Here is a 22,696-nt window from a genome sequence, read left to right as displayed (position 1 = left end):
AGTAAACTTGACCAGCAAACTTACTGGAATTTCATTGTGGAAAAAGCGGTGAGTGTTAAAATCAGGATAAAATTAAGTGCATTTGTCCATTCTACCAAAAACTAACGTCTTCTTTAGGTTAGATGTTTTTTTTAATGTTCGTTATTTCGATGAGGAACATTCTCTTTTCGTTTGCATCACTTGCAGTGCTTCGTTTTAGACAATTTTGCAGAAATTCACTTCTTGTTTATCTCAATAATATGCAGACAGGACAAAATTTTGTGCATTTGTCCATTTAACATGGAATTCATGTTAATACTGACATCTTGGTTATGTTGCTGTTTGACTCGTGTTATTTTGATGAGGGGCTTTTTTATCATTTACACCGCTCGCAGTATTTTGGGAGAAAATGACATACATGTATCTATTTAATTTCAACAAGAGTGTAGCTGTGAAAGTGCATTAAGTAAAAACGAGAGCGTGATATTGTGTGTTAGAATACGACAGTTATAAATGACACTAAGCTTAAGCATATAAAAATTTTCCAATGTATTTTTTCAACAAGTATTTTATATCGTTTTGATAAATAAACACCCTGAGCTAGATAATCATGTAAATAGTATTCGGTGAAATGTCTCAAAAACCAGCTAATGTATCTAATATCGATAATTAAAGAACACACGCACACCAAAACGAGTTGATTAGGGTTAGATGATTAAATAAATAATGATAATCCTATAATCTTCGTGGTCATGACGGAGTTGATCGAATTTAGCATTTCAAACGAAAAATCAGTGACAACTTATATGCGATAAGAGACACCGCGATAATAGCGGCAAAACTCACCAAGAATAGCACCAACCATTTTAAGAACCTTCAAATAGTCCAAGTTAGTTAACACAATGTGTGTTAACAGGTATTGATATACTGAAATAAAAAGTAGAGTGATTAAATTGCATTGAACTAATCTAAAATTCAATTGATCGGTAACAACAGCAAAGTTTGTTCCAAGTCCTATTTTCAGTCTTTCTCTGGATTTCTATTGAAACGAAACGAAATGAATGTAAATTACATGTATTAAAGGAATAATGAACATTTCTTCAATATCTATTTCATAGGTCATTTACCTAACGAATTTTCCGTATTTCAACATCTTCGAACAAGTGATCATCCACCTGTAATTAACTAATTACCTAATCAACACAAAAAAGATAATTTCCTCCACAGATGCTCAGAGGGTTTTTGTTCTGTCCTTGGAGAAGATCCCACAATTGAACTCCATCTCGTGACGTAATAAATGTCTTAAGCTGAATGACTGAGGCCTGGCAGCCAGGTTTTGTTCAAGATCATACTCGTGTTTGTAACAACAAAATAGAGGCTCTAACATATGGAGATAACAAATAATCTCAACCTACCGGTAAAAACCCTTTCAATACATGAAAAAGCAAATTTTGGTATTAGCAGATTAGAGAAATAACTAACTTTTGACAACTCTAATCAACACCGCTATATGTCATGTTTCTTAAACATGACGAAGTATATGATCATGAAACACAAAAAGGAGCAGAAAATTCATTGTATTTTAATTTCTTTCTTATGATTAATTTTACATCTTTAAAAAAATCTGTTTTTATTATTTAATCTTTTGATCTTGTTTATGAAAAGTAGAACTACTCTCTTCTTGTAACTCTGTGCTATAGATTTCTGCTGACACTTCTTGTGCCAGAAATTGATGAAACCATTACCGTAAGACGCCCCAGTTCAAAAGAAGGGTAAAAATTCTAGAAGAAAATAATTTCAGTAATATTCTAGAAAAAAAATCATTATTATGCAATTAGAAGACACTGCTTTACACTGTAACCTTACACAATGCAGAAACTTCATAATATCCCTCCAACGTATTTGCACTTTACAGTAAAATGTAAGGCACACAATTCAATGTAATACCTCTGCTTGAGGTAGAAAAATGGCATTTTATATTTAAATGAAATGCTTTATGTTTTATTTCGTATATAAGAACTAGTCATAAATATTGTATACCAGACTTGACGGACGGAATCTACGTTAGACATATGTATATAACGGTACATCGCTGTCAAAAGCATTTTACCGGATAACTCTACTTTTAGCTTGGCTCTTTCTCTATGTAGCGAACGCGTGCTCACTGACATTGATTCCAGGAGTTCCGCGCTTCTGTAAGTCAACTTTTCTTGTATCTAATGGTAGAACATGAATCGTTTGGAGTTCTAGTTTCTATGATCTGGGGAGGAAGTCACTGCAAAGTGCTCGCTTCATTTTTCAGCACCCGAGAAATAAGGTATTTTTTACGAATATCCCATTTAAATAATTTAAAGAATCAGACTACTTAATTAAAAATTATACATGGAATATCGAATTTTGATTTAAATTTATTTTTAAAGTATGCAAATAATAAAATGGTAATACATATCAAATTAGGAAGGGATACAAGAGTAATGTTAGTGAGTTCGCTGTTTGCCCAATTACCTCTCCTCTAAGCAGACTGTAATACTTAATACTGAGTAGCAATGGGGAAAAAATCAAATATTTGGTTTAATGATCAGTTGTTCGCTAATTTATATTCATTTGCATTGTATTTGACTTGGAAACGATCAATTGTATCATTTGGATTTTTTCTTTGCTGACTCAATTGCAGAATTTAAAGATACTGGTTGCCTGAGAAGAACTGAATAATTAATAGTGATTTTAAAAGCAGACATTTGATAGTTTTGACAATAGTAATCAAGATAGTTTTTCAAAACAAGTTTCGGCAAATTTTTTCCCCAATTTATGCGTTATGTTATTTTGTTATTACAGATAACAGACTATATATCAGTAAGAGGAATGGTTGCCAGAGACCGATACGTATTGCAGTTGTTAACTGGACCTCAACAAGTAACCATGGAGTTACCTATTTGAACTTAGTAACTTGACCATGAGCGCTGATTCTGTCGGGAAAATGTTATCAAGGGACAAAGTTATGCCTGCCAACGATTCCCTATATCTTTGGACGACATCTTCGGTTTTGAGAGCAGCCGGCAACTCTAGTGGACGAAACTTAACAAACTCTGAGTATCTTTCTGAAAATCGTTTTCTTAGTCCCGTCAACCCCTACCATCCATTTGCATGGCCCTTGGAAGTAGGGATTGTATTTATCATTCTCTATTCTATGACGACGTTATTGGCTATTATCGGTAATATAACAACAATTATTGTTTTTACCAAAGGTAAACGGTCAAAAACAGATATACGACCTTTCTTATTGAATTTAGCGTTTTCGGACTTAATTATGGCTATCTTTTGTATCCCATTTACTTTCACCCACGAGCTTTTGGGTACTTGGGTGTTTTCGGTCCCTATGTGCCCTATAGTTGTGTTTTTGCAAACTGTCTCCGTTTCCGCTAGTGTCTCAACCAATATGGTAGTTGGCATCGACCGTTTTCATGCAATTGTCTCCCCTTTGAAATCCCACAATGCAACATCCCGATACAAAATTATTATTTTGTGCATATGGATATACGCTGTGTCCTTGAGTGCTGTCCAGTTAAAAGTGTGTGAAACAACTAACAAAAACGGAAGTATAAGATGTGATGAAGAATGGCCGGACGACGGATTACGGATCGCCTATTCTGTTCTCGTGCTAATGTTGACTTACGTGATCCCACTTTTAATTTTGACCATTACCTATTCCATTGTTGGTTGTATTCTTTGGAAACGTAAAACCCCTGGAAATGCAGACGCCCAAAGGGATTCATACCAAATTAAGTCTAAAAAGAAGGTAAGTGAATTGTAAATTTCACCATATTTTTATTCAAACGCTTTAGGAATCATTAAAATTTGAACAAAATTTGATCAAGATCTTTTTTTCTGCTAAGCTCTTGTGATCTTTCAAAGTGTGGCTATTAATAATGTTTTTATGCATTGGGTGTGTGTAAAATTTACGTTTTGTAATTCTCTTTCATTTAATATTTAATTTTGTTCTCGATTGAATTAATGAAACATTAACGCAATATAACGTCAAAATGACGTCCTAAAAATCTCCGAGGCGTGCTCCACCTCAGTAGATATATGTAAATTAATGACCTCCCCAGGACTTTTCTAACAATGCTGTTGTCTAGAAATTTTGCACTTTCGTTTTATTTGTTCTTGATAAAATCTTGGCGAATTTTCATGTATTGATCTCTTTCTTTTATAGAGTTAAAGGAAATGTCTCAATAATTTCCGAACAGTCCTCGTACAGTCTTCAAATGAAGATTTTAAAGACAATGATCGTTTAATGCACTATTGAATTATTTTGCTATCAAGTTTTCGTTTTTAGATTAAAGGCGGATCCAGCGGAGGATGTGGATCAGTCGGGTCTAGACCACCCCATAACTATTTTTGTTTCTTTAAATTTATAGTAAGTTAAGTAAATAAGAATTACTTGTGAAAACCCTCCCTCAAAAACATGGACCCCTCATAAATATAAGTTGATAAGAAGAGTAAATTACATGAATGAGAGGCGGCTTGTCCACGAGATAAGACTGTGCCCCCCCCCCCCTTCCCCTTTACGAAAAATAGATATTTCGTGTTTGGGCATTTTGGTTGGTTGGTTTAGTTTGTTTGTTCCAAAAACTTTTTTGTGGGTATGGACCCTTACCCCTGGAAAAAATTCTGGATCTGCCCTTGTAAATTATCACTTAAATATGATAATACACGGCTCTGTCTTTCCTTTGCTTATTCAAAAGGGATTTTGTTGAAACACTGGTTGTTAGTGTGCATAACAAAAAATATTTCGCGAGATTCATTCTGTGACTCGAGGGTATTTAATGTCACAAAAAAATGCCAAAATAACTTAAAAAAAAAAATAAAATAAAAACTAACGCTACTGTTCTAACGTTACTGTTCTTCGTTGTTAAATCAAATAGCTTTAGTTCGTTCTTAGTTGAAGGGCGATATTTGAAAATATACTTTCATGTAAATTACTTGAATTTGATTCTTCGAGAAACATTTGTTTAAAAACACTGTTTCCCTCTGAATGATGAAACCAGGTCCTTCAGAGCGATAGAACATAGCAGCAGTCAACATTGCTTGACGACGGGTGATATTCCAAAGAAAAAAATGACTGTGCGGAATTTATGCGCGCGAGCTTCATCTTTATTTGTTTGTAAAAAACATTCAGTATAATATGATAGTATTGAAATTTTCACCTATCGAAAACTATTGGCTGGGCCTCGGTTGACAATGGTTTTCTTGGGGTGAAAATTTTCAATGTTACCTTCAACTACATGCAGTATTTATATAATGGTTTAATCTTAGAAATAAATGCACGATAATAAGATTTTAATATCTCTACAAAAATCATCGATATTGCAATATATTAGGTTCAAGTTCTTGTTTTACTTTGGAAAAAAATTAAAGGAAAAAATAACTTATCTCTTGTGCTACCCTAATTTGGCGCTCCCCGTCCAACTCAGTAATATCCCTAAACTACACTGTACGAAATCAACAGTTGATTTTATAATATAGGGGTACTATATACAGAGTGCCTGTGTGATATACAAGTATTTTGGAGACTGTGTTACCTCTATGAAAATTTTAAGTTGTTTTAATCACATAGTACTGGTAATTTGCACATTGTAAAAAAGGTACGTATGGAATTTGTCTGGTGAATAACCATGTACAGTTTATATTGAAAATATTTTGCAAATGAATAATGAGATATGTTATTGTTAACACTCACATTACATCCTCCAAGGTCCATATATACAGGTGATACTAATTTACTTTTACTTGCATAACATATTGTGATATGAATAGTCTTGTTCCATAGGCATGTCGTCTCTGACGGCCGCCTCGGTCTGTATGCTTGTGTATTATATATAACGAGACAATCATTAAGATTAGCTCACTTGTTATTTAACCTGACATGCGCGCTGATACAGGATCCAGAATTTTTTCCCTGGAGGGTGGGGTCGCAAATTTACTCAAACAAAAACCGGAAAACAAAGACTCGAAGATTTTTTGAGAACAGAAAAAACCCTAGACGTCTTGACTAAACCTTAAAAAATCAATTTCGTTGCCGGGGGGGGGGGGGGGGGGGGGGGGGAGTAGTGTTACGACGTCACTTTCCAAAGTCAATTTCCTTCGTATAAATGATTCTCCTAACTATTTTACGGGGGTCTGTATTTCGGGGGGGGGGGGGTCATTTTTTAGTTTCTTCACATAGAAATTTAATTATTCTGAAAATCCCAGAGGGATGGGTTCGGACCCCCCTTCTAGATCTAACATACTAGTAATAATTAACAACATTCCCGAAATATGATAAAACAACGGGTTAGCCCGATTTTACACATGATATCTGAAAAGTAGAAATGAATAAAATGCCGAAGTTCCAGCATTGAACGATGTTCTTAATCCTTGACAGATTTAAAGACAGATTAATATCAGTTAATGATTTGCCAGTGCGTACAAATTCTTCCGCTTACGTCAAACATGCGTTCACCCTTCTGGAAAGGTTAATGAAATGTCACTAGGTTTAACTGTCAAGAACACAAGTAGTTGAAATAATGTACATCCTAACAAACCATACGATAAATTAATAGAAGAATGGCAAATGTTTGATTCTGCACTACTTCTCCTTTGCTCTATATTCTTACTATACAGCAGCGAATTGCTTTTTCATTAACTTCAAAGTTATGTACATCACATTCTCTAGGAACAATTATGTTTTGCATTTAATCATCATCCAAGTAGTTCAAGAGATCGTCTTAGAAATTGCAAAGGTTGATTAAAACTTCTTGAAAATAATGTGTTGTCATTTTGAAGAAAATGCCACGACGATTTCTGACGTGTTTGGAGGATAATTTCCTCATTTCGTTCTTAGAAAACAAACTGAAATTCAACGAAATACAACTGATGAGGAAATAAGCACAGAAAATTAAGTCATTACAAAAATTTATGTGCCCAAACATATAGCTTGAAGGTAGTAGTGTCGTTCTTTAGAAACAAATGTGCACAGGAAACTAAAATAGTTGACAATTTAAAGGACGAGCGGTTTCGACGTGTGAAACTTCTTCACTTTGTAACCATGTATTCCAAATCACGTGAAGATGCTTTAACAATAAAAGACATCGTTCATCCAAGATAAGATCCACTAAACATGGCAATTATATTTCTAATGCATTTTATACCATTGTTGTATTAGATTACAACACCAATTTTGTAGATATTAGGTCTCTATTGCTTGGTTCCAAGAACATAAATATCAGATATCTTGGTATCACTGGGCCCCTAACAATGATTGACCTTTATCATACTTGTCAATAAGTCACCCATTTCTTGCTCCAAGATATATTAATGCAATTAATCTTAGGTTCACCAATAAATAAAACGCAAATTTTACATTTACATTATTCATAACCGATTCCAAAGATAACTCTTACGAACGTTATTTTTTTTTAATATTATTATTTTCTTAAAAATTAGGGATCCGCTGATATCGAAATATCGGATATTTATATTCTTGGGGCCAAATAGTAGATACCAAATCGGTCGTTTGCTTAAATGGCAAAACTTTTAAATATTTGATGTTCATCATCTTTTTTAAATAGGCTTTTCATGTAAATTATGTTCATATTAAATAGTACATCAAATAGTACATATCACTCTGAAAAAAACAATGGGCGCTTATAACGGACAGCTCGCTCTACATATAATATACAAGATCCAATCGTTAAAATTATTTTTGTTTAAAGGATATTATTTGTTCAAAACATATTTTTATTTGGTTAACCTGAATGTTTTATGTCTGCCCATTCAACTAGAATATTGAGTATATAAAGTGGTTATTTCATTTATTTATTCATTCATTTATTTACAAAATTGATACAGAAAAGACTTTTCAACATCAACCAAGCTTTTCAGTTTTTTAAACTTCAGAATCAATTTCCATAGACTGGGTACTAAAAATGCTATACCTATTTTAAGAGGACGTGATTAAGAAAAGCTGTAAAAACTGCAAGGGGTCACTGAAAAATCTGACAGAAAGTTTGGTGAGGAAAGGTTAAATTTTTCTAACACTAACCTGCTTTTTGATGGATTGTAGATTTCAGATTTTTTTAAAACAAGCATTCTAGCAATATTAGTCCCCTACCGGCAAGCGTAATCTGGTTCCCGTTAAAAATTGAAAATGCCATAATTCCGTCAAAAATCAATGAAGCGGAACGAAATGCAAACTTGATCTGTAACTCATCAAGATACACTCACATACCAAAAATCAGCTCAATATCTGCAAGCGTTTAGAATAAAAATGCGGAAAACCAAGTGCATAAAGTTTACCAAAAAGGTTCCTATTCTTATCTTATTCTTTCTTGAACATTGGTTTTGATGTATCTTATGTTAGTATAGTCTTTAAAAGGAGAAACATAGTGATGGGCGTGCCCAAAAAATAAATTAAAAAATATATACAATTTTGAAAACCCTCAGATTTCAAAGGAATAATATCTGGAGGAATTTCGGATTGGATTACGAGTGTATTTGCGTTGGGTTAACATTTCGAAAGTGGTTTCCGTAATAAATTATTTTTAATATCGAAATGTTAACCCAACACGTCGGCCATATTGCCAGATATTAATTCTCACCTGCCGGGCATAGAAATATAGCTGGCAGCCACGTGTCACGTTTAAACCAATAAAAATGCGACATTCCAATCCGAGGAAAAATAAATTCCTATAGAAAGTCGGTAACAAACCTAATAAGTAACAGTGTATAGTTGTCCGCGTGCGTAGTGGTTAAAGCTTCTAGTTCTTGAGTCACGGGTTGTAATCTTACTGCGGGACGTGAAAACAGATCCTAAAGATGAGGAATGTATAAATCAAGGTCCCGTGTCGCAGTACATACTGCCACGAAATTGACTTACCCTAAGTGTCGAGTGTAGGTTTCCACCGGCAAATGGTTGCGTTCCAACATTCGAGGAGACAAACAGCAACCAACCAAACAACCGGCAAATGTTGATAAAGTTAGTAAAGCAAACCTGGCATTTCCAAAAGATACTTAAGTGCTACGAGGGGACTCACGAGTTCCAAAATGGCATCTTGTGACTGTTCTAGTGTGACAGGGGTACAGGTTATTTAACGATTCAGAAGAAATTCAAATTAATCTGACAAGAGCGCTTCGTGGTAGTTTTCAAAAAAACATCGAGTTTGAAATAGAGGGCTAAGATTTACAAAAGAACTTCCAGCTAGATATCACAAATAATATGGACTGGTTCTAGAACCCTCTGACTTGGGGGGAGTGTAAAATTATATGCTTGATTTAATTTATTTTCATTTATACATTTATGTTCAAACCATCGTTAAGATTGAAATAAGACTGCAAAATAAATTTTGGTTGTGACCTTTTTCTAAAAGACGAGCACTATTGTCAATTGAAAACTTACGTACTGCATCTATGAGGAATTGACTTTTCTTAACCTATTTGAAGGTTGTATATGTTTGATGTTTATACATGAAAATGTCCCTAATCCTCGAAATATTAAGCGTTGAGGCAAATTTAAGATAACCATCAAATATAATTCAAGAAACACAAAGTTTCTTGGTATTTGATTATATCGTTCACAGTTAGATTTTTTAGAATAAACCATTGATTGAAATCAATCGATGTAAGCTATTTAAATAAAAGCTGATGTTTTAACATTTACTTTAAACAAAGCAATCTACTTTTTTAATAATAATTTTCAAAAAGAAATGTCCAATGAAAAAAGTATATATTAAGGTCATCTGACAATGCTTTAGTCCTATTCTGTTCCATAAGTGTTCCTCACTAGGAAGAAGCTAAAAATAATCCATTTGGGAATAGAAATTGGATAGAATGCATTCCATTAGTGGGTTATTACGGTCATTTCCAATCATTTCTAGAAGTTCTGATTATTCAGTATTTCTGTTAAGTTTTGTATATACCAAAAGTTATATATTGAACACATCCATGTGATAGGAGAGGATTTAAGGATTGTAATTAATCATGTTTGTTTGCCTGTCTGTCTCTCTGTCGCTTCAACAAAGCTTTACAGTTAACTAATTGATTGAGCTTATGTAGATTTTCCAGTGATGATGAATGACTAGTGAAATCAACATGCCCACAGTGTCTTGTGAATTTCACTTGGGATTTTATCTGCATTTCTGTTAATCTAGTCGTCAGTTTCCCATCATATGCCATTTGCAAATATAGAAATTAAATTAACTGAAATACACTAGTTGGATACACAAGACATGTGAATTATTTTTTTCTCCCGTTTTTGTAAAGGTCGCTTTATAGACAGGACACGACCAATGTAATTTAATACTTACTTCTGTCAGTTTGCTAATATTATGGAACACAACAACGAAATACATGTGTATAGAATATTTAGTTATTTATCAAAGATTTTTTTTAGTCGTCAGTGACCCTTTTCCGTTTTCTTTCATTAGAATTTTCTTTATCGATGGTGTTTGCCTCTTTGAGCCTAAAAGTGTTGTCCAAATTCATTGAACTAAATAGATGCAAAGATATATCAATGAAATTAAGTAAAGAATAAAAATAAAGTTCAAATATAATCTACCTCTAGGGTGAATTGATACATGTACTTTATGATAATGGCTAAAAAAAAAATGCAAAAGCTAGGTCGAATGTTAGGAACTACGGCATGAAAAAAAGAGAGAGATGATTGACTTGATTCTATATAATGAGCAATTTGCTGTAGTCTGAACGGAAAAGATTTATTCTTCTTCAAAAATCGTATTCTTCTCTAACGTAACCCTCGAGGAATATGTTGGGTTTTTTTTTTAGATTGCATAGACTATCATTATCCTCTCTGTCATACAACGATTTTATTGTCGTCGGTTTACACGTGACTTGGGCGTCGGGGTTGGCACCATGGGGCGGGCAGACTTTGACATTTCAACGATCACATCACTAGTTGTGACGTCAATCTTGAATAATTAACTCTTTCATGTTGGGTAGATGTACTCCGATACTACGGATAAAAAACAATTGAGATAACAATAGGCAGTACCCTAGTAATACAATCATAAATTCCTTGCAAAAAATACCGATAAATTAGGCCTACATGTATTTTTTCAGGAATTTTTCTGGAATAAATTTTAAAATTCCCTTTAGTCTTATTATTGACTGATCTTTATTTAGTGTAAAAAAAATGATTGTCTTTTAAGATTATGCATATTTACAAATGTAAATTACAAATTTTAGTTTTACAGTTATACTCAAATGGACGTGAAAAAATATATTCAAAAAAAAAAACCAAGAGTAAAGAACATTAATGTAAATGTTTTTGAAATGTTTTCTTCTTAATAAGAAAAAATTGTATTACGCAGATTTTTATTGATAAATAGAAAATATACCAGAAAGACACAACTATCCTATAAATACTGTGAGAGTTCGCTTACCGAATCTCTAAATTTTGTAACAGAAATGCTTTTCTAGACTAATTTAAATGAATATGTGACGTACATGTATGCACCCCGTATGCTAGCATTTCTTAGCAAATCTTGTCTACTTTGATCTTGTTTACAAATTAAGTATATGGTATATCTAATGTACAGCATACCTGTAATAAAGATGATGAAAATGCAAGTTTGTTTCTAAACACCATTCCATTCCATTAGTGGAATGAAAAAAAGTTCAAAGTGAAATGTAATAAAGACGAATATGAAAATAATAAAGTGACATATAGTTACAATAATAACAAAGAATAAAGAAGTAGGTAGAATAAGAATAAAAGCAAGATAAATAGACTTTTGGCGGTAATTCCCTTCCATACTAAATAGGCTTCCGTTGAAGGCAATTTCATTTCTTGTATATTTAACTTGCACATCAAATTATTATTTTACTTGTGGCCTCTGACGAGTTTCTTGTAACTAAGTGAAGGTGACCGTGTAGGGTTTGACAAAGAGGTAATGCTCTACAACTCAAAGTACAACATCATAGTCTGACAAACATATGTCCAGTAGACAATGTCAAGATTAAAGCATCGTAAATTAAGAAACAAATTTGTTTGCGGTAAAAGTGTAACTAATCACTGCGCTTAATAACCAAAAAATGATAGCTGTAAATTAAACATAAGAATTGTTGTAATACAAAGTTTATACTGAATGCGAGCTCGAGGCGGATAAGATCGAGATGATATGCTGAAATACCTCGGTAACAAATTTCTTTCTTCACATTTATTTTCTTTTATGAAAAAAATGTAATTATATTGACTTCAATAATACAGAGAAGATGTCAAAAGCAATGTAATTCCCCTGGAAACAAAAAATCTGCAAACTCTTTTGTACAGTTTGGATTCCGGTATAATTCAACCTGGCATTACCAAATGAAAAGTTTGAATGAGTAGTTTTTCTGTTGAAAAAAGTTGATGATCGAGTTCAAGGACTTTATTATGGTAAAGTATTTCTAAAAAAATCAAATAAATTAGAAATAAAAGCTTAAATGATTTTAAAAATGTGAAAAAAAAAAAATCAATTCAGATACACGAAAAGTACAATCAAAATGCTTCTTTATAAAGGAATAGTTAGTAAAATTAGATGTGGAGTGGTTATATGATTAAAAAGAGGTGTTTGTCATTTGAAGCAATATAAAGTTTTTTAATCTATTGTTGGTAGCTTAAATCTAGATTCGGTAGGAAATACATTAATTCAGAAGGATTTGCATTTCAACGATATGACGTCATAGATGCAAGCGATAAAATTGAGACATTGTTAATACGGCGATTCTCTATCGATAGTGAAGTCTGCCTACTGTTCTTCCTACAGGTAAAATAAAGCCATATTAACCTTTGAAAACATTTTATTTGCCATCGATTGACATAATTATAGTCTCGGCAAAAGCAATCTCAATTTTAATCTGATATTGCATGTTGCGTAAACAGTGGTAAATTAGATTTAATTGTCGAGTGAAACTGTGATGAAAACCCTTTGTAGACAGATAACGTAGTGGACCCTATTTTGTGTGGCTGTTACGAACGAAAAAAAACAAGGTTGCAACTCCTTGCATAAGGACTGATTTGTAAAAGTCACCGCAAACGCTCTACGCAAACGATTTTCATGCAGAATCTGAGAATTCCTAACCAATGCTAGATAAGAGTCAGAGCACTTTAATTTTTATAAGATCTTAAAGGGGCTGGGACACAGATTTAAAGTTAATATTTTCTCAATTATTTGTATAATATCATCACTTATATGTTGCTTTAGCATTTCACACATAAATTTAATAAAATATAATATAATAAATATAATAAAAGCGTGTCAAGAAACTTCTTTTATCTGGAAATTATTAAAAGTACGAATTTCGGGACGCGTTTGATTGACACCTATACGTATGTAATCTTTATCCCTACAGTGTAACACTTCAGAAAAGTAGAAACTTTGTTGTCTATCAATGAAAATATTAAAAGTATAATCTAGAAATGCGAGAAAGCAAAAATAAATCACCTGTATTGTCAGTCCGTGCTCAAGTGATGTGCGCAAAGTTTAACAAATCGAACAAACCACAGGCACTTGGGGTATGGACCCCCCCCCCTTTTTTCCATTTTTTTTTTCTTTTTAAATCTGGGTTCGAGTCACCTTTTTCCTATTTTTGTATTCTAATATGCACTTTATGTTATCAATAATGTAACTCTTTTGTTTCTGTAAGCTGTTTTTAAATATATCGTTTTCGACTGATACATAAAGAGAGAGAAGGCTTGCAACTCTTTCCTCGTCGTCTGCCTCACCTCGCTTAAACTTCGCCTGATTATTTATCTAAAGCATAAGAACACATGGAATATGCATACGTCAATAAATTTGTTACACTTTCCTCTTCCTTTTCATATTTCCATTTGATTTTTATGTGCCCCCGATTTGTAAATATTTCGATTAAATCACCCTCATTTAGGGTAAAATTTGTTGATGTGCACCAGCTGGGACGGAAGTGTCCGGTATTTTCGGACGTCATCATTAAGTGTAATGTCATTCGGAACATAAAATGCGAGAGGGAAAAATCCCGAATTTTCTCTTCATATTACATGTAACGGTAAGTTCTGTGTATAACAAGATAACTGTAACTAGCAGATTCTTATGGATGAAGATTAACATTTTTAACATACGACCTAGACAACAAAATTTCACAATATAATTATTAAAAAGCCTGGATTTTTTTTTTTTTAAATGCAGAACATTTGTAAAGTTAGAGTTACCGTTATTGCACTTCCGTCCCAGCTGGTGCACATCAACAAATTTTACCCTAAATGCGGGTGATTTAATCGAAATATTTAAAAATCGGGGGCACATAAAAATCAAATGGAAATATGAAGAGGAAGAAGAAAGTGTAACAAATTTATTGACGTATGCATATTCCATGTGTTCTTATGCTTTAGATAAATTCTGAGGCGAAGTTTAAGCGAGGTGAGGCAGACGACGAGAAAAGAGTTGCAAGCCTTCTCTCTTTTTATGTATCAGTCGAAAACGATATATTTAAAAACAGCTTATAGAAACAAAAGAGTTACATTATTGATAACATATAGTGCATATTAGAATACAAAAATAGGAAAAAGGTGACTCGAACCCAGATTTAAAAAGAAAAAAAATGGAAAAAGGGGGGGTCCATACCCCAAGTGCCTGTGGAACAAACCCGCGGAAGCTCGTGCTCTGTTTACAAAAACAGATATTTGACTTGATCTTAAAAAAAATGTCGTTGACATTGAATTCTTAGACTTCATGTAAGTTCAGTGTGAATTCAATTCATTTAACTGGTTTTATTTTTGAATAAACAGAGAAATTTAAAAAGTAAACCTTGCAACTGTGCCCAGGCCCCTTTAAATTCCAACCAAAACTCGCATATGTGTGGGAATTGTACATCATTCTGATTCTTTTTTTTTTTTTTTAGTTTAAACTCTTTCAATAGAAAATTATTTCCAAAGGGTAACAATGACAAAATTGTTTGCCCTCAATTGACCAACTGATAAAAAAAATCTCTCCCAGAAGCTTTTTACGTTTCTTCAAATCATTGTTTACTGAAAAGTTGAAGTTCAGAAAATGCCTTTACATAATGTTATCATGTTTTTGTACGAATACGCATATGTTTAACAGAAATATATTTTTTCATTTTTTCCATGATTTCCCCCATAATATTTATAATATACATACATGTACATCTCAATTGTTTTATCCATGTAGGTAATACCTTTTTAAAAATATACTGATATAAAAGTAGTTTTCTTAGTTTCATTCAAAGAATTCAACTCGTTGTTTTTATTCTATGATAGTTTTTGCCGTTCAACCCGGCTTCCAAGAAGTCTTAAAGTACGCTGCAAATTCATTTCAAGCATCTCAATTTATTTAGATTGAATTAAGATCGATTAACTTACTTATCCCGGCATTTATTGGTGATTAACATAAATTTAGATTTGATCTTGGGAGTCTTAAGTTGTACACTAATAGAAAAGAAACGTAGGTCAAAACTTCTCTCTCTCTCTCTCTCTCTCTCTCTCTCTCTCTCTCTCTAAATTCCAACTTCTTAATGTCCCATTGAGAGTATTAAATATAATCAGAGGCGTTCACTTAACTCTTCAAATGTAGATTCAGGTTAATTTTGACGTGATTTATAGGAACATATTTTCAATGGAGATAGAAGGCGAGCACCATTATTTCAAATACGTCCAGACATCTGCCTGCATTTCTAGCTCTACAACAAAATGAACCTATGCATTGTGTCCTCCGTCTGTCCATCTCTCTTGGTTGTTTGGATTTTTTTTTTAAAAAAATGCTATTTCCGGCTGATTTATCCGATTTCATTACTTTTTATATACATTTTGTTTATACTAAAACACAAAACTCTTACGACAACGATTTGTTGTAGCTAAATCAGGCATGTAGTATCCCGGGGAGGGTGGAGGGATAGTTACTTTTTTCCAAACGTAATGTTTTACTGTTAATTACTGTTTATTTAATATGAAAATGTTCATTGAATGAACGATGCCCCCCCCCCCCATTTTTTGTAATATAGTCAAATCTTGCCCTGACAATTTTTTCTTGTCAAAAAAGTTAGACCCCCCCCCCCTCCAATTGGATATGAGTTTGGATATTTTACTTTTCTGTCAGAGATTTTACTGTGAAGAGAAATCCAGACCCAAGTACTAGTTCTTCAACTAGCAGCAGAGTATTCAGTCGCCGTAGCAGAATTCATCATCAGCATTTCGTAACGACAGTGTATGTACTGTTTGGTTAATAACAAACTAGACGGATCACAAATATCTCAAGGCCTTCATGTTTCATTTACATTCGTAAGTTTTTTAACCAAAACTTTTAACGGTTAATTAAAACTCGCGCTTTTGTGCCATGTTTAAATTAAACCTAATGATGTGTTAATTTTGAAACTTAAAGGGGTGTTTTTTCCTCATTAGGGCTGGTGCTGAAGTGCAGGATGTTTACTTTCTGTTTCGTTAAGTGTTATTTTTGCGATTTACTCGGCAAGGCTAGATTAGATTAATCAGAAATTCTTAAGAATTTACCATTTTTTTAAGTAAATTCTTGCAATCATTGTTGCATTTTAATCGTTTCCGCTAACTAATCTTGAAATATCCTTGTATTGCCTAACTGTCATTCTATTGCTCTCGAGATATGTTTGCTATACATGTATATACATGTACATTGTACATGCATTCCTAGGTGAAGCATTCGTTCCACCTAGGGAGTTATTTTGAAGAAATTTTACATGCAGCTAACATGTAAATTTTCTTACAGTACAGACTTAAATCTGTTAAGTCATTGACAATTAGGTATATATAGGTATGTATATGTATTAATTAAAATTGCTGTAACCATGACATATGTGTTAGTTGATCATAACGCTATCTAGAATAATCTGCCCCATGTTAGCGTTGCGGCTTATGACCACTTGTTTGATGAGTTTGATCCTTTCGTTTATAATTGCCTCTTCTCTTTAATCTAAAACGAGAAAACGTCGCTTGTAAAAATGAGATCTCTAACGTACGACAAATGATAAGGCTGAAGAATATATAACCTGATATATTTTTTTACGTGTTGAAAGGTTTCTGAAGATTCTTCTGATTTTACTCAAGACGCGAGAAGAGAACAGAGAAGACTTTAAATTGGAATAATTTTGCACTGATATAATTTCTGATAATTGCATGTGGAGAGAGATCCTGATTTTTTCCCGTGAAATGATCCATGGAAGAATCCATTCACTGACAGAGAGAAAATGACCGTTCCATAAATAGGGACGTGCTTACATCTGATACTACTTTTAATTAACTATCGATACGTGTCGAATCTCCGGTCTGTTTCATCTCAATAAATTATTTCACGAAAATATCGTCATCTTATAATTAAAATAGGCTGGTTAACCAACAGGATTTATATCCAAATATAAACAGCATTTTTTGAATAGTTTATATATTCAAAGATAAAGTACGTTATTTTTATAACCAATTATAATAGTATATCAATATTACATAATCACTTAGCTAGTCATTAGCTATATAGGAGACATAATTTACAAATACATGCGATCGATATACATGTACATGTATTTCCCTGGTGGAGCTAGAAAACTGTATGACAGACTGTACAGGGCCCTGAAATGTGCCTATCTGAATTATCTTGCATTTTTAACCTCGACCCTTTAGAATGGGCTTCACTATTTAAAGGTGTCTCTTCTAATTGTTCGTTGGAGGGGGGGGGGGGGGGTATTCTGACCTTGACTTCGAGTCAAAATTGATCTAGAAATTATGTTTAGAGAAAAGGAAGGTTTTATGCTATGAAAACCAGATTTATTTCATCATGTAAGGTGTATAATGACCATAGTAATACTTTCAATCAACTATCCTTTATCTGAAAGTGCTAATATCTAAAATAGAAAGTTAACAAATTTGCAGATATTGAAACTGAATCAAAATGGTTTCTAAAATATACCTGTTTTTATTTATTTTAAGAAGCAAATATTCTAGGTATATGAAATATAATTCTGAATTAGTTGAGGAATTTTGTGGTGACAATTAAAGAACATCCTTTCTTTTGTCCCAGCAAAAAGTTAAGCTACGATTGTAATTTTTTTTGCATCTATGTGTTTGTCTCTCATCTCATTCCCTCTCCTTTTTGTCGTTTGTGAGAAAATTTCAACATTGAATTATTTCAATAGAAATGCATCCCCATCCATTAAAATGGATTTTACAGATCTGTCTTTAGGTCATGAGACAGAGATTTGAAATTTTCAGTGAATGTTCCCTTAACCACAATCCCAAGTGACTCCCATATGTATGTATACATAAATGCCATATGTATTTGTTTTGCACTTTACAAATCCGCGATTTATATGTTTTCAGAATCATTTTCTTATATACATGTATCTATATGCATCTGCACAGCATTTCATTTTTTTTTCAATTTGAATGATACATTAAGTTAAAATGTTTCTATCAGGAAGTTATTTCATAAAGATTTTCATTTTAATGAGCGAAATAGTGTATAATACACTGTATATGATGAATTCGCATTCGATAATTCATCGTCTTTGATTTCCGTAAACCTCCTTCTTAGAAAATTTGGTCAATTTCTTTTAATTTTCCTGAGATGTCTTGCGATTAAGAACATTCTTCTATCATATATTATGTCTGAAACGACCATGATTATTTACATGCTTGCATTTGAGAGCGACGAAACTTAATCTTAATAAGATTTAAATTCAAGTTTATAGAATTCTAGTACATGTAGTATGAATTTTACGCCGATTTAAAGATTTTGTATTTATATATATTAACTTGTTTGACTGCAATCAACAACCTGAATCTACAAGGGAAAGATATAGATCGATGAATAGCCACATTCTACTATCTTGTATTTTCGATGGGTGGGGTGGTGGTATCTCGTGTTCTGAAATCTATCTTTGCAATTAATTTGTAACGAGAAAGCAACTTTAATCAAAACATGTACATGTACACACACATGTATCTAAGCTTCTAGTAGTTATCAACCCATTTTTCTTTTGATTTTCTTTTTATTGCGTCTGTTAATTGCAAAAGCAGATATTGAAATTGATATTCCATCATGCAAACTTTAGTGGCTGCGTTTAAGTATACGTATGCTGCAGAATATTACAGAATGCTTAAAAAGAACTAGTTTGAACTGTTTACCTACTTACGTTCACATTTAAGATTCGTTTTATATTTTTGTAAAGAAAGCGGATTTTATACATATGTAATAATCAAAGTAAATTGACTACAGAGAGTTTGCAGAGAAAAGTCTGTCAGTGAAATAGATGGTGATATCGTTTCATGCAATCTGGCACCAGTTTATGTTGTTAAAAGCTTGCTCCCCTTTGAAGTTCTATTGTCAGCCAGTTTGAAAAAGTCATTTTCATTCTTCAAATGTAAATTTATGACGAGTAAAAATGCATAGGAAATTTAGTTGGAATGCAGAATATAAGGGCATTTGGCATATATTTACCGAACCATCCAATAAACTAAAGATAAAACTAACTTGTAATTATTGAACAGATGCCTATTACGCGTGAAGCATAAGAATGCACGTCCGATTACATGTATTTCATAACCGAAGGTCACTGACATTTTTATTTTTTCATCTTTCGAAACAGCATGTTGTGAATGTAGTTTTACTGACTTATGAAAAAGATCTATACATATAACTGGATATGCAAATGGTTCACATCTATATTCATTTTTTTTATGTAACCGACTCTAACCCCCCCCCCCCAAAAAAAAAAAAAACCCACAAAAACCCCGAAAGTTAGTGTCGATAAGCCAAAAAGGCATTGTCGAGAGGGATGGGAACAGTTGTAAGTCATATTCCTGTACACACTTTCCAAAGCATTTATGCGAAGGATAAGGCGACCATTTAATATTTGATAAACCCCAATGATTGAATTACCTCCCTTTAATTCGTTTATATCGCCCGTGATATGTGAATGAATGCCTTGTTAAGCACACAATTCTACAATTTATTGCTCATATTCCATCTGAGTGTGCAATAGAATATTCAATCAATTCTCTCTCTCTCTCTCTCTCTCTCTCTCTCTCTCGCACAAGATATTTTACATTGCTGAATCAGTAGTAATTATGTCTAAATCTATTTTTTTAGGTTATAAAAAAAATAAATATTTTTTATCAGCAAATCATGAGTGAAGTACAAGTTTATAGGTAACTTTAATTCGGGTATTTACAAAACTGGAAAGGAATATACTGAACAAATTAAAATGTAGAGAGGGTTCAATTAAGAAGTTTGGATTTGCAAATGTAATAAATACTTGATCAGAAGACGACATATCGGTAAGAGTAGATTCTGATATTGAAGACACAAGTACAAATACTTTGTTTCAGAACAATCGAATGTGGATAAACAAATATTCTCAAGTTTCAAATGAATACATTGATTTATTTTTGACAAATATATCATGCACTTTTACGGAATAAAGCTATGATTGACAAGGTTATATTCTGGTGTACAGTTTATTACTCAGCGGAGACCAATTCGTCAGGAGCTCGATATTGCTTTTGTCTTTAACAAGAATATCACAGATAACAAATAGCTTACTACTTTCAACCAAAGAAAAAATTGTATTGTAAAGCAAATTCACTCTGTAAACTTTTTGTACCCCGCTTTTGGACATTAAATCTCATTCGGCTGTGAGTCTGTCTGTCAGTCTGTCACAAAAACTCTAAATACCTTTGGATTGAAAAGAGATACGGCTTTCAGATTTCACATGTGCAATACCTGTGACAAGACCTTTCTAAATATACTATGATTTTTGACCCCGTGACCTAGACCTTGCAGTTTGACCTACTTTTCAAAAAATTTAACATTATTTTAAATTGGTCATAACTATTGATTAAGAAGAGATACGACTTTTATGTTTGACGTGTACGTTATCTGTGACGAGACCTTTCCAAATATGCTATGATTTTTACCCCGTGACCTTGAAGTTTGACCTACTTTTCAAAAATTTGAACATTACTTTAACTTGGTTATAAAAATGGAATGAGAAAAGGTAGGGCTTTCATATTGCACAAGTATATTACATGTCGGTAGTTGGAAATCTACAAGAGTTGTAAAGTACATGTACTTTTAAATTAATTTGACTCCGTTTTTCAGCACTATATCAGTACTTTGATTTTCTCCATGTTTATAGTTGTATGAATGATGAGCGTCCTTAAGTTACCGACGTTTTACCTTCTCTCCCTATTTTACAGGTAGTAAAAATGCTGGTCACTATAGTAACGTTCTTCGGTCTGTGCTGGCTTCCGCTTCATACTTTTATCCTGGTGATGGAGGTGACAAACATGGACAAACAAGCAGACGACAATCTCATTAAAGTCCTCGGCTACATTTACTTCGTTGCTCACTGGCTTGCTATGTCTAATTCCTTTGTGAATCCACTCATTTACAGTTTTATGAATGAAAACTTCAGAGTAAGTATTTAAAGAAACGAAGCTTTGGGGCTGTCTAGCAGAATAGAAAATTTACACAGATGACGTTCCTTTTGATCAATGTAACATATGCTATATAAAGGCAATGTTATAAGATGCCATAAAAAAGTCACACACAACTATTTACGGCTTTATATGTCAATACTGCATAAATTGAGCTTAAGAACTAGAGAACTACAAAGAAATTATAAACTAAGATGTCTTATCTTTGAGACATTTTGCTTTCCATATAAGCACTATAAACACAACAAATGGCAGATTTAAGAAAAAAGTAATTGTTAACATAGCACATAACAATTTAGGCAAAATATTTCAACTGCCAAAAAAGTACTTGTTAAGATTTTATTTTTTATATACACAATGACTTTATTAATGAACCAATCTGGGGTTTTACTTTTAACTTTTATTTACGTTTCTTTACAGTACGACCTCAGGACTTTACTGTTCCAGATTTGTCCTTGTGTTGGACGATACTCCAGAGGTCGACATAAAGTAGTTAAGAGAAGATCTCGTGGAAACGGTTACCAGTTGTACACATACACATGCGCTAATACTCCTGACCCGACTTCAAATGGCAGGTGGCTTGAGAGGAGTCGCACACAAGTCACCCGTAATGGTAAAAGCACGGTAAATGATGACGCAAAACGAAAAATGTCGTCCGCATCATGTTAATATGCATAATTTGTTGTTGTTTTAAAAAGAACTTTTGTATTTCAAAATAAAGAAAGAAAACTTTTTTTTTGAAAAGGCTTTTCTTTAATTGCATATATAGATTCATAAAATTTGAAAGTAAAAATACATGGCATCCTGAAATTGACAGTAGAATGACTTTGGATCAGTGCTCTATATTCTGTTACATTGTTGGGATTTTGTAGTTCGTGATATCTAGGAATTACGGTAGATATTGCATAGTGGCTTAAGAAACAAATTTAAATTGGGAAAATTTTGTACAAAAAACCTCAGTCTGAAAGTGTTGGGGGAGTTTGATCAGAAAGATAATAGTATGTTACAAAATCAATATTCTCTGCTGTTTGATTTAGGTTTCCATGACCCAGTGGCTACCAAAACAATTAATTTTGTTTTACGCCAGAAAATATTTGGCAAACATTTTAGTGTGTTAGGTTCAACAGCCTTCGACTGCATAGGTTTTACAGAAGAACAAAGCAGTAGGCCGGAGCTTTTTTTAAGTGAAAAACTCCTTTAAACTTAAGATGATTTAATTATTGTCCA

The 22,696-nt window shown here is 33.0% G+C and overlaps 1 protein-coding gene across 2 annotated transcripts; it reads left to right on the top strand.

The window, feature by feature from the left end:
* Positions 1-31: 31 nt before the first annotated feature.
* LOC133184461 (neuropeptide Y receptor type 5-like) lies at positions 32-22,203 on the top strand. 2 transcript variants are annotated; one of them, XM_061319551.1, is made up of 4 exons: positions 32-48; positions 2,815-3,775; positions 21,230-21,448; positions 21,890-22,203. In XM_061319551.1, exons 2-4 carry the CDS (start codon positions 2,933-2,935, stop codon positions 22,136-22,138), a joined length of 1,311 nt encoding a protein of 436 aa, XP_061175535.1. In that variant the 5' UTR covers positions 32-48; positions 2,815-2,932; the 3' UTR covers positions 22,139-22,203. The 2 variants fall into 2 exon arrangements, with proteins under 2 accessions (XP_061175535.1, XP_061175534.1); XM_061319550.1 differs by lacking the exon at positions 32-48 and adding an exon at positions 2,137-2,296.
* Positions 22,204-22,696: the final 493 nt, after the last annotated feature.

The sequence above is a fragment of the Saccostrea echinata genome, unplaced genomic scaffold (assembly GCF_033153115.1).
Source record: "Saccostrea echinata isolate AGI-Se365-2 ecotype Australia unplaced genomic scaffold, CSIRO_AGI_Sech_v1 ptg000010l, whole genome shotgun sequence".
In the NCBI taxonomy this organism is placed as follows: Eukaryota; Metazoa; Mollusca; class Bivalvia; order Ostreida; family Ostreidae; genus Saccostrea; species Saccostrea echinata.
This window is presented reverse-complemented; position numbering and strand designations above follow the sequence as displayed.